This window comes from Erythrolamprus reginae, chromosome Z, assembly GCF_031021105.1.
Source record: "Erythrolamprus reginae isolate rEryReg1 chromosome Z, rEryReg1.hap1, whole genome shotgun sequence".
NCBI classification, from domain to species: Eukaryota; Metazoa; Chordata; class Lepidosauria; order Squamata; family Dipsadidae; genus Erythrolamprus; species Erythrolamprus reginae.
The window spans coordinates 129481093-129494580 of NC_091963.1; the positions used below are offsets into that span (position 1 = coordinate 129481093).

The following is a 13488-nucleotide window of genomic DNA, read 5'->3' on the forward strand; positions in this document are numbered from 1 at the left end:
CTCCTGCCATTTATCCCCAGATGCAGGATGGGGCTTCACGAGCTGCGGTGACTCTTCTATCCCAAGGATCAGCCCATGGATTTCCACTGCTCTCCTCTCCCTTCTGTGTATCCGGCATCAGACACTGGATCCAGCTGTTCCTCCTCTTCCTCATCAACCACTTCCAGAATTGTGGGCTGTTGATTCTCCATCTGAGCGCTGACAGATGGCCCAGTCTCCACCTCTCTCCCTCCCCCCCTCTCTCTTCCCTCTTCATCCTCTGAGCTCCCAGGTTGCCTTGATGCTGAACCTGACTCCCATGCCTCCTTCTCCTCTGATTTGACTGCCGAAGTGGCCAGCGGCTAACAGGCCACAACAGATTCAGGGAATGAGAGCTGCATAAAGATGATATGTCAGAACCTCAGCAACATTTAAGATGTATGGCCTTCCACTCCCAGAATCCCATGCTAGCGGAGGAATGCTGGGAGTTGAAGTCCACACTCGTTAAAGTTGATGAAGGTGAGAAACACTGTCTCAGGCTTATTTCCTCTCCACAGGTGATTTTGGGACAGCCTGTCTATTGCTTGATTCCAGTAAGAGACCATTACAGGTTAGCTGGCCACATTCTACAAAAATGCACTGGAAAGTTCCTCTTTGTGGAACATTCATGCAGTTATTAAACATCTGCTTTTACAAAATAAAAATTTACAAAATAAAAATTTACAAAATAAAAATTTGCTTTTCACAAAATTAAAAAAAAACACATATTAACAATCTTCCTCTCTGTGTGTCTCTGTCTCTTTCTCTCTCCCTCTCTCCCTTTTCATATAAGTCCATATAGCACATACCATATAAGCACGAGTTACAACTTACAACCATTCGTTTAACAACTGTTCAAAGTTACAATGGCACCAAAAGAAGTGACTTACAACCAGTGAAGGGCTACCAAAGATTTTACTACCACACTGTGGGCGTGGCTTATGCATTTTCTTTTAACATCTTTCAGTGCAAATTAGGGGCTCTCGGGTGGAGCTCCATTTTCACTACCCCACTGCGTTCCCTCCCCCCACATTCGGGCAGTAGTCCACCCCTGCTTACAACCCATTCTTGCCCTATGGACATCACAGCATCCCCATGTTAATAATGTGATCAAGATTTAGATGCTTGGTAACAAACTTATACGTGTGATGCTACCAGTGCAGTAGTGGACTGCACACACACAGAGTTGCTGTCGGATTACACAATTTGTACACAACCACTCTGGTGGCAGTACAATGGGTGCCGTCATCTTTTTTTCGTGCGCATGTGCAGAAGCAAAATCCTGTGAGGGAACACACGCATATACACAGTTTTGGTGATTTTTTGCTTCTGTGCAAAGAAATTACATGCACCCCTTCATAAAATTTTAGCACGTTTTTGCTTCCTGCACGTGCTGATGTGCAAAATATGCTGGAGACACACAGATGCGCATGCAACACAACCGAAGCTGCACGCACTGCGCACCGGTAGCAGTCCGACCCTGGCTGCAACACGTGGTCACCTTCCCAGCTGGCTTTTGACATGCAAGTTAATGAGAGAAGCCAGATTTAATTCACAACTGCATGAGTAACTTAAGAACTGCAGTAATTTGCTTAACAACCGTGGCAAAAGAAAAGAAAAGAACGTAAAATCAGACACAATTGACTTAACATCCATGTTTCTTGGCATCACAAATTCTGGTTCCAATTTCAGTCATAAGTCGAGGACTATCTATACACTAAAAAAAGAAAGGTGCAGCATCTACCGAAGGGTGGGAGCCACAACTGAGGATCGTGGCTCATTAGCAGGTCTTTTTTTGACAGCAGCCCCTCTGACCCGTTGTGCCAGGTTAGTCCTCCAAGGTAAAGGCTGGGTGTGGGAGAGAGCAGGACCTACGATGCTGGGTGATGTGGGTCCCGTACCGCTTTGTGGGACGTAGTAACTTTAAATTGCTCTCGAAGAGGAGCACTGAAAAAGATAAAAAGACAAGAAAGGGAAAATATATTGAGGGAAAGAAAACGTGGGGCAGATACAACCTGTCAAGTAATCTACAACCGTATTTATCAACCTTTTAAGATATATGGAGAAAGAGAAGAGAAAGAGAAAGACAGGGAGGGAGGGAGAGAGAGAGAGAGAAGGAGGGAAGGAGGGAGGGAGGAAAGGAGAGGGAAGGAGAGAAAGAGGGAGGGAAGGAGGGAGGGAGAAAGAGAGGGAGGGAAAGAGAGAGGGAGGAAAGGAAGGAGGGAGAAAGAGAGGGAGGGAATGTAGGGAGGAAGAGAAGGAAGGAGGGAGAGAGGGAGGGGGGAAGGAGATAGGGAGGGAGGGAGAAAGAGAGGGAGGGAGAGGTCTCCGTGGTCACAAAACGGTTATTTGGCAACTAGGTTTATCTGATCACCTGTTGCTATCTTCCCAGTTGGCTTCCGACAAGAAAAGGCCATAAGGGATTCACTTAATGACTGCATGATTCACTTTACAACTGTGGCAAAAAAATTAAAATTTGGGAGGACTCACTTAACAATGGAAAGTTTGGCACCTATTGTGGTCATAAGTGGAGGACTACTTTTACTATGGGATAATCTCAATTTGTGGACTCAGGTAGTCCTTGACTTATGACCACAATGTTGCTAAGTGACAATTGGTTAAGTGAGTTTTGCCCCATTTACGACGTTTCTTTTACCACATTTGCTAAGCGAATCACTGCAGCTGTTAAATTAGTAACATACTTCTTTAGTGAATCTGGCTTCCCCATTAACTTTGCTTGCCAGAAGGTCGTAAAATATGATCACACAACCCTAGGACACAGCAACCATCATAAATATGAATCAGTTGCCAAGCTGAGTGTAAATCACATGATGATGGGGATGTTGCAATGGTCGTAAGTGTGAAAAATGGTCATAACTCACTTTTTAAATTGTAACGTTGAATGATTTCTCAACAAACTGTTGGAAGTCAAGGACTACCTATAGTAGCTTGCCCTGTTAATCTTGGTGGGGTGTGGTTCAGGGGCGGGTTCCTCCTGCCTGCATACCGGTGCGCCATGCATGCATAGCAACATTTCTCATGCATGCACACATGCTATGCTCATGCATGCGTGCATCCCATCATGCAATTTTGCTTCCGTGCTTGTGCAGATGCAAAAAATCACCCTAAATGGCACATGGACAAGCATCCCCTCGCATTTTTTCTTCCATGCATGCGTAGAAGCAAAAATTGGTAAAAACAAATGGCACTGGCAAAGAACACCAGAGCTGTCATGCGCAAAATGCGCAATTGGCGGGTTACTACCGGACTACTGCATGGGGCACCCCAGTAGGAACCCATCTTTGCTGTGGTTTCTTCCTTCATAGCTCTTTCATTAGAATATTATTTTCTCTCTAATTGTTTATCTATTGCTGCTTATCGCCTGTTGGAAAGGATATCTTTTACAAATGTAAGGGATATCCTGCAACCATATTAGTCATAGAGATAAGGCTTGTTTATCTATCATTTAAATATGCAATTGAACGATAAGTTAGAAGACCTTATGTTTTATCTTCATTGTTTTGCATTTGGCAGGGAAAATTGAGCAAAAACGAGCATTGTGATGGTTTATGGTTGTATTCTTCTGCAATCCAGTTCAGTTCGCAGTTTTATAACCTGACCCAATTGGCAAGCTACGGGTTACACTCAACGCAGTAAAAATGCAGAATGAAAACAAAGGAATACTGAATGTGAAATTAATATAATTCCTCCATATGGACAGGAGAAACCAATCCTAATTAAAGCATGGTTGAACTGGGTTGTTATGAAAATGCCTGAAAGGGGGAAACTTCTCAAATTATTTTATTTTATTTTATTTATTTTATTTTGTCCAATACAAATTGAAAGGTAAAGAGAATAAAAACATGTAGTAGTAAATATCAGGGAAGGGATAGAAGAAAAGATATGAGAACAGAATACGTCAATGAAGAGTAGAGGAAAGGATATATGAATGGGAGAAAAGGTATGTAAAATATAGGAGAGACAATTGGACAGGGGACGGAATGCACCCTAGTGCACTTTTGCTCGCCCCTTACTGACCTCTGAGGAACCTGGTGAGGTCAATCGTGGATAGTCTAAGGGAAAAATGTTGGGGGTTGGGGTTATTTTTTATTTACAGTTACAGTTATTTTGTATGTATGTATGTATTATGCACGCATAGTCAATACTTAGAATAAGCAAAGACGACAAAGGTGTGTATGTTTGTAGAGGATGGGAAAATAGGCAAATATCAAGACATATTAATGCAGTAGAAAGATAGTACTGTATGTGGTCATTGCAAGAAAGGAACAATGCTATCTAAGATTTGGAAATAGTACTTGTATTGATAATGCTTGTGTTGATAACAAATAGCAATTAGATTTACGTACCGCTTCACATTGCTTTACAGCCCTCTCTAAGCGGTTTACAGAGTCAACAATTTGGGTTCTCATTTTACCGACCTCAGAAGGATGAAAGGATGAATCAACCTCAAGCCCTGATATGGTCTAAAATTGAATCTGCCTTCTTGGTTGCTCTATGACAGTATGAACCCATGTTCACTTGCAATAAGCTATTATTCAAGATCATTTTCACAAATGCAATTACCAAGCTATTATCAATCCACTACACGTGAATTGTGTTTCTTGAGTGAGGAACTTTGTACTGTATGTATCTCTGTTACTTGCAGTCCATATCTCCATTCTCTCACACAGCATTTTGTGAATTTTATTTCTGTCTACTGGGGAATTAGGAACTCGTCCAATTAAATACCATCTACAGGACTGGTTTTCTCTATCTCTTTATCCAGATGTTTCAATGACAATATTAAAGAGCATAAGACTTTCTGCCTGTAAATAAACCGATATTCTAAGAAATATCGGTTTGAATATTTACTAAGTCTGCACTACTATTACTACTAGTTTTTTCTCACCATTCCTGTCACCCATTTCCTCCCACTTATGACTGTACGACCATAACTTGTTGCTTGTATCCTTAAGATTTTTTATTAATATTGTTTCCTCATTGCTGAGTAAATGTATCTTTTTCTTTTATGTACACTGAGAGCATATGCACCAAAGACAAATTCCCCGTGTGTCCAATCACACTTGGCCAATAAACAATTCTATGCTAATTCTTTTTTTTTTAATAAAACATTTTGAAATTGAATTTAATATAATACAATTTAAAATGAAATTGGAATACAATATAATTTTAAATGAAATTGGAATAAAATACATTCTAAAATTATATTGAAGAAAATACAATAATTTAAGATATAGATAATATATGATAAAATTATATTTTGATCTTTACATAAATAAATAGAGGCCATTCAGTGAGAGCCTAGCAAAGTTCCTTGGAGACCCTGGAAAGTGACATTGTTCCTCTTTGGGGTCTGTGTATGGTTTGGCCTCTGCGTTCAGGGTGTTGTGTCACCAGAACCACCAGCTGAAGATGAGGAGGCGGCCTTCATCACTGTGGAATCCAAATACAGCAATCCATCAATTCCCACATCACCATAATTGATGAAAGATGATGTCAGACCTTCAGCCCTGGTCAACAATGTGATGGTTGCTGCAATTTGTCCTCCGTCGTTCATCAGTTATGGTGATGTTGGGGCTGATGGATTCGGAGATGTCGGGTTCCACCATGATTATGGCAGCCTCCACATCTTCACTTCATGGCTCTGGTGACACTTTCTGGGAAGATGGGTGGCCGTCCGCCTTGCGGAAAGAGGCGGACGATGGTAAACCGGAGGTCGGCAACGCCATGTCTGCCTCGGGGTCGCCCTCTCTGAATTCCCTTCCGGCAGCGCTGTTCTATGCTAATTCTATTCTATTCTGTAACTAAGGTAGAATCCAAGGCTGTTTTACACACTACTGCCGTATTATGCATTTTTACCAGAAGCCGTTTCTTGTTAAGAATTTACCTGGCATCTTTTCCATGAACTGATGAGAAGACAGACGAAGACGGGTGAAAGAAGTAACCACCAGTAAGTCCTTTTGTGGGGTATGGGCTCAGGGGGCTGCCTCTTTTCCAGCTTCCAATCAGAAGTGTTGGTTTTGATGGGTAACAGAATTTTCTGTAGTACAGAGAGAGACTGACCTATAGGGGCAGATCAAATGCCAGCTGGTAACAAAGGGGAGGACGGGGAGGATGGAGCAGAAAGTAAATGATATTCAGAGGAAAGACACGGTGGCAGGATAAACATACACATGCTAAATTTTCAACCTGTTCATAAAACTTGTCGGTTATGTTGCCGGGCCAAAATCAGTCATATTATGGCTTTAACAGGAAGATTGACCTCACCAGGTTCCTAAGAGTAAGTAGTGTGCCTTCCGTCCATCCCCTGTCCAATTGCCCCTCCTATATCTATATATCTTTTCTTCCATTCATATATCCCAGCGACCGATTAGGTCCCACAGAGTTGGCCTTCTCCGGGTCCCGTCGACTAAACAATGTCGTTTGGCGGGTCCCAGGAGAAGAGCATTCTCTGTGGCGGCCCCAGCCCTCTAGAATCAACTCCCCCATGAGATTAGAACTGCCCCCACCCTCCTTGCCTTTCGTAAACTCCTTAAAACCCACCTCTGCCATCAGGCATGGGGGAATTGAGACATCTCCCCTGGGCCTATACAATTCATGTATGGTATGTTTGTGTGTATGTCTGCTTTAATAATGGGTTTTTTAAAAATGTTTTTTAAATTATTAGATTTGTCATGAATTGTTTTATTGTTGTTGTGAGCCGCCCCGAGTCTACGGAGAGGGGTGGCATACAAATCTAATAAATAAATAAGTAAGTAAGTAAGTAAGTAAGTAAGTAAGTAAGTAAGTAAGTAAGTAAGTAAATAAATACGTACATACATACATACACAAACAAACAAACAAACAAATAAAATCTTTTCCTTCCTTCTCTGGTACCTTAGTATGATCCTTAATTACTTTTAAAATGGGAAATAATTAAATAGTATGTTTTTACTCCTTTAATCATTTTAATCATTATTTAGAAATGAGCTTTTATCACAATTAAATAACAAAACCTTAAAATGTGGCTGTGCTCCTCAACAAATAATGCTATCATTTGTCTTTTTTGTGGCTATTCAAATAATGTGACTTAATAAACTGAAAAAGAGTCCAAGCACCTATTTGAAAACTTATCTTGGTCAGTAAGCCACTCCCACCCATGACCTTTAAGCCACTCCCCAGTCACATGATTGTCAAGCCACTCCTACCTGGTCACATGGTCGGCAAGCCACTCCTACCTGGTCACATGACCATCAAGCAACACCCACACAATAAGCCATGCCCACAGTGTGGTAGTAAATTTTTTTGCAGCCCTTCACAGCACACATGGAGACATGGCCAAAACCTTTGTCCCCTCACACCCTTCCCCATCCCTTAAAATGTTACCTATTTGGCTCTGAATAATGGTGCAGTTCTTAAAATCAACAGGCTTTTCTTCTGATGTAATATCCTCTATTTTCATTGATAGAGACTGAAGGCGGGAAGGAATGACATCTACAAACTGAGAGATATTTATCAATTCAAAACTGGTAGAACTATTACCCTGAAAAAGAGCAAGAAAAATACAAAGCATTAATGGCCGCTTGCTCATCCCGGTGTGACAGCTGTAATTACTACCTCATACTTCAGAAATCAATGCCAAAGTTCAGACAATGTTCATTATTCGTGGTTTTGCATCTTTTGAAGTTTAGTTTGAAAAAAAAAAGCCCAGCAAAAAGAAACTAGTTGAGATGACAAAAGTGACTGCTTTGATTAAATGTCAAAATTAGGCGGGTTTTCTTTCTACATAGAAACCCTTTGAAACTTTTTGCTTGACAAAGATAAAAACTAAGTCTTGATTTTGATTAGATATGTATTGATCATTATAGAAATGTGTGGAGTTTAATAGATATGTATCTTATTTTGGCTTTTTATGCATTTATTTCCATTTGAAGTAAAGCAGTGGCTCTCACCCTATGGTTTGAGGACCCCTGGAAGCCACGATGCCATCACAGGGGGTCCACAAAGGTTTGAAGAAATGATATAATTTAAATCTCAAGTTAAATCTTGTGGATCTGTGGCCATAGTCTGTGGCTACAAAGGGGGATCCATGATGAAGAAAATATTGAAAACCACTGAAATAAACATAGAAACATAGAAGACTGATGGCAGAAAAAGACCTCATGATCCATCGAGTCTGCCCTTATACTACTTTCTGTATTTTATCGTAGGATGGATATATGTTTATCCCAGGCATGTTTAAATTCAGTTACTGTGGATTTACCTACCACGTCTGCTGGAAGTTTGTTCCAAGGATCTACTATTCTTTCAGTAAAATAATATTTTCTCATGTTGCTTTTGATCTTTCCCCCAACTAACTTCAGATTGTGTCCCCTTGTTCTTGTGTTCACTTTCCTATTAAAAACACTTCCCTCCTGGACCTTATTTAACCCTTTAACATATTTACATGTTTCGATCATGTCCCCCCTTTTCCTTCTGTCCTCCAGACTACACCTTTAACATATTTAAATGTTTCGATCATGTCCCCCCTTTTCCTTCTGTCCTCCAGACTTAATGATTGAGTTCATTAAGTCTTTCCTGATACGTTTTATGCTTAAGACCTTCCACCATTCTTGTAGCCCGTCTTTGGACCCGTTCAATTTTGTCAATATCTTTTTGTAGGTGAGGTCTCCAGAACTGAACACAGTGTTCCAAATGTGGTGTCACCAGCGCTCTATATAGCGGGATCATAAAGGATGTATTATTTATAGATATTTTCTTATCCAAATAACTAATAATCATAATATGTGTATTTGTGGAATTGATGCATTTATGGGCTATATATTTTATTTAGACTGAGAGAGTTTGACATCCCTGTAATCTGTTTATTGAGGATAGAATCTGTGTGACTGAGCGGTGCTTATCATTTAGTGTCTGGATGCCCTTCCTAACGCCTATAGGGAGGTCATAGCAAATATTTAATCCTTGTACCCTGACATACATGTCTAGGCCACATTTAGACTAAGAGACCATTGTTATTATTTGATTGTTGAGTATGGTATGTATACAGGGGTGGGCTACTGCATAGATGGGGGGGGGATGCAGAGGGGTAGTGAAAATAGAGCTCCACCCCAGAGCCCCCAATTTGCACTGAAAGATGTTGAAAGAAACTGCAGGGCGTCCTGCATAAGCCATGGCAACAGTGTGGTAGTAAAAATTTGGGTAGCTCTTCAATGTATGTACCGTATATATTTTATATTTATATAAATATTATCTTGTTTTATCTTACAACTTTATCTGAACTGAATGCAGTCAAGTATAGTAACTTTTGGTTGGCATGCATTTATGTGGTATGAGAAGAAGAACATACATAGTTACTTTCAGAGACATATTATAAGAGGTTCATTAATGGCAATTTGGGAAAAGATGAAAGCGAAACACTACTCAAAAGTACCATTTTGGATATCGATGATAGAAGTGTTTATGCACCCCAATAGACTAAACTGGTCTAATATTTTAATATATAAGGATATACTGACCCAATCATTGAAGTTAAAACCTCTTCAAGAATTAGAAAAACAAGGCATAAAACTGGATTATGTAGAATAAAATAGAACAGAATAGAATAGAATTTTATTGGCCAAGTGTGATTGGACACACAAGGAATTTGTCTTGGTGCATATGCTCTCAACGTACATAAAATAAAATATACATTTGTCAAGAATCATGTGGTACAACACTTAATGATTGTCATAGGGGTCAAATAAGCAATGAAGAAGCAATATTAATAAAAATCTTAGGATATAAGCAACAAGTTACAGTCATACAGTCAACATGGCAGGAAATGGGTGATAGGAATGATGAGAAAAACTAGTAGAAGTGCAGATGTGTAGAAAGTCTGACAGTGTTGAGGGAATTATTTGTTTAGTAGAGTGATGGTGTTCGGGAAAAAACTGTTCTTGTGTCTAGTTGTCTTGGTGTGCAGTGCTCTGTAGTGACGTTTTACAATCAAGATTTGAGAAAGACTTTAAAACAGAAAGTATTAACTTACAAAAAACAGAATTAGATCAAATCTTATTGGGTCAGGATGTTAACTTGATCAAAAAAATTTACAAATATTTCTTAACGGTTGAATTAAAATTGGAGCAGGCTAAGGACACAATGATAAAATGGATGAGAAATATAGGTCATACAATAGATAGAGATTGTTGGCAGCAATTATGGGAGAGAAATTATAAAATGACAATGTCAACTGCATTTAAGGAAAATATTTATAAGATGTTTTATAGATGGCATATATCACCACAAAAGCTAGCGAAAATGTTTCAGAATCTGTCGATGAACTGTTGGAAATGCAGCGGGTTACCTGGCTAATTCTATCACATGTGGTGGACTTGTCTGGAAGCACGTAAGTTTTGGACATGAATTCAACACTGGATTCAGAAGATTTTAAGAAAGACTATTTATCTTAGATCCGAGATATACCTTCTGGGTGTTTTACCAGATAATTTTGATAAAGAAGAGACATATTTAATTATACATATAATTACAGCAGCTAGGATCATATATGCACAATGTTGGAAATTGAATAGGATACCAATGGAAAGGGAAGTTTTGAGAAAAAATATGGATTGTGCAGAGATGAGTAAATTGACTTTGAAACTTAAAGATAAACAAGACTTGGATTATTATAAAATTTGGGGGAAGTTTTATGATTGGATAGAAAATTAAGAGATACATTATGTATGTATTAGTAATTGGTTAATTTTGGAAAAATTGAAACAAGAGAATTTGATTCAAGCTTTGCAAGCAGATGGCAAAGATGAGAAATGGTGGTAGCACTATATAATGACATAACACCAAATTTACTTATTGTTTAGATTTAAACATATAGAACTTTATTTTACGATGTAGGTGACATATTATGAATAGTTTCTTTTACTAAAGACACACATATATAGAGAGAATTTTTAATTAGCTATATGATGCAAGATTAAATTTAGATAAAAGAGATTTTATTATTCTTTACATTGTTGTAACCTTTTGTAGTAAGATGGTGAGGGAAAAAATTTAATTTATAATTTTAAGAATTGCTAATAATGTATAAAATTAACAGAACATTTTATACGGGGAGAGATAACACCCACCATGGAGCGAGTAATGAGAAAAGAAATGTTTGTATATGATTGATTTTAAGCATTGTTGTTGTGTTTATAACTATATATTATTTGGTGGAGAAAATAAAAAATCTTATACCGAAAAGTATGGTAACTTTTTTTCCTATGTAAATTTTGGAGGGCTTTTTAATATTACTTTTAAAATTTTCCCTCTTGTTCCTCCTCCACTTTTCTACTTTTTGTTGCAACATTTTAATTTTTTTATATTTGAAGCTTAATAAATCCTTTTTTTAAAAGAGCAATGCAAACGGTAGGAAATGGGCTTGACAGCAATTTCCAGCTTAAGACCTAGTGATGCTATTTATTGCAAATAATAATCATTTTGGACTAGATGATCTCAAAGGTCTCTTCCACTTGTACACCACACGGTGGAGTTAGGGTTGATTCGGACTGGAAATGCTCAACACCTTTTGCTTCCAAAAGAAACAAACCCACTTACATAACAAATATAGGTAGTGCTTGATTTACAATCAATCATTTAGTGACCATTCAAAATTATAAAGGCATTGAAAAAAACGACATGACTATTTCCCACACCATTTTCATACCATTGCTGCATTCCCACAAGTCAATTGCTCAAAATTTGGGCGCTTGGCTACTTGCATGTATTTATGTCAGTTACACTGTCCCTGGGTCAAGTGATCACCAACTGTCTTCTGACAAGCAAAGCCAATGTGGGGGGCCAGGTTTGCTTAACAACCACATTTAACATCTGCAATGATTCACTTAACAAGTGTGGCATAAAAGGTTGTAAAATGTGGCACAACTCATTCGACTTAACCGTCATTTTTAGCAGCATAAAATTTTGGACTCTGATGTGATCGTAAGTCGAGGTTTACCTGTAACAAAATCTGTCTCTCAAAAGAAGGGAGGAATTTCTCTTCCAGTCAGAAAAAAACTGAGGAACTTAAATAAATTCAAATAATTTCCCATTTTCTCCCAACCCAAAAATAGGGTTAATTTTTTTAAATGTTTCCTTTTCTCTCATTTTGATTACAAGCGGTCAAATTGGTATTGATGCTTAGTGACCACGTACATAAAAGTTTTTCTGTCAGACAAGGAATACACACAGAAGTGTTCACACTTCATTTAGCACAGGGGTCCCCAAACTTTTTACACAGGGGGCCAGTTCCCTCGGATTGTTGGAGGGCCGGACTATAAAAAAACCTATGAATAAATTCCTATGCACACCTCACATACCTTGTTTTAAAGCAAAAAACAAAATGGGAACATACTATTTAGAGGGAGGAGAAGGTCTGAAATTCGTATATGTTTATGTTTTGTTTTTAATTTTCTTTTGTTGACATCTGATTGGCTTTACAAGGTTTTCTTGGCTTATGAAAAATGTATAAAGAAAGAAGGAAGCACTTTGGCATAATGGTTAATAAGTTAGAAATATAATTGGTGTTGCACTTTTTGAAGGAACATTAAGGAGGATATTTAATTAAAAGAAATGAATATAACTGATGACAAAATTAGAAAAAAAACATTTGCAACTTTTTTGATGATTGATATTAGTTACTAACAAAATACTGCATTTTATTCATGGAAAATTGGATGGTCCACCGTGTTGTTTGAATGTATGTTGAGAGAAAAAATTAAAAAAATTACTCCCCCCAAAAAACAGTCCTTCCTTCCTCTGTCCCTCCATTCATTTCATTCTTCCTTCCTTTCTTCCTTGTTCCCTCCATTTCTCCTTCCTTCCCTCCATTCCTCTCCACTTCTCCTTCCCTCCCTCTCTTTCCGTTTTCTTTCTTTCTCTCTCTCTTTTCCCTGTGCTCTTGTCACTCACCGACGGGCCGGATAAATGGCCTCAGTGGGCCGCATGTGGCCCGTGGGCCATAGTTTGGGGACCACTGATTTAGTATTATTAGAGCCCTGAATTAATTTAAGTCTTCTCTCTTTAGTTTGTTCAGATCTAAATTAACACTGCATTTTAAAAAAATAGGAAATTTTGATTGTAGTCTGTTCTAAGCTATTAGGAGCAGGCAAGTTAGGTTAAATTGTGAATAAAATAGGTATGATTTGTATTGTATTCCAAAGTACTCTAAACAAAGTTCAACTTACTACTTCAATATTACAATCTTCAACAAATTTTGTGTGATTATATATCTTCTCGAATAACTTTTTCAATCTTTTCCCAGACACTTTGATTAATTTCTTTAAGTTTTCATTGATGAAATGAAGGTCCCATAACGAACTGCAGAATATGTCCTGGGGAATATAAATGGAGATGGGATGCAGAGAAAACATGAGACCAAAAAGAAGAAAAAAGATTGTGCCCTCATTATAAATCAAAACTACCAAAGTTGGC

General features: G+C 38.4%; 1 protein-coding gene across 2 annotated transcripts in view; it reads right to left on the bottom strand.

The window, feature by feature from the left end:
- Window positions 1-914: 914 nt before the first annotated feature.
- The window catches only part of FLT3LG (fms related receptor tyrosine kinase 3 ligand), a 30821-nt gene continuing 18247 nt past the window's right edge, over window positions 915-13488 (bottom strand). The window contains exons 5-8 of one of the 2 annotated variants that reach the window (XM_070766810.1): window positions 13242-13388; window positions 7405-7561; window positions 5927-6102; window positions 915-1965 (exon numbers count right to left, since the gene is read on the bottom strand). In XM_070766810.1, coding sequence (XP_070622911.1) covers window positions 1942-1965; window positions 5927-6102; window positions 7405-7561; window positions 13242-13388 — 504 coding nt within the window. In that variant the 3' untranslated portion in view covers window positions 915-1941. The remainder of the gene's footprint in view (window positions 1966-5926; window positions 6103-7404; window positions 7562-13241; window positions 13389-13488) is intronic. The other variant, XM_070766811.1, reaches the window with a different exon arrangement.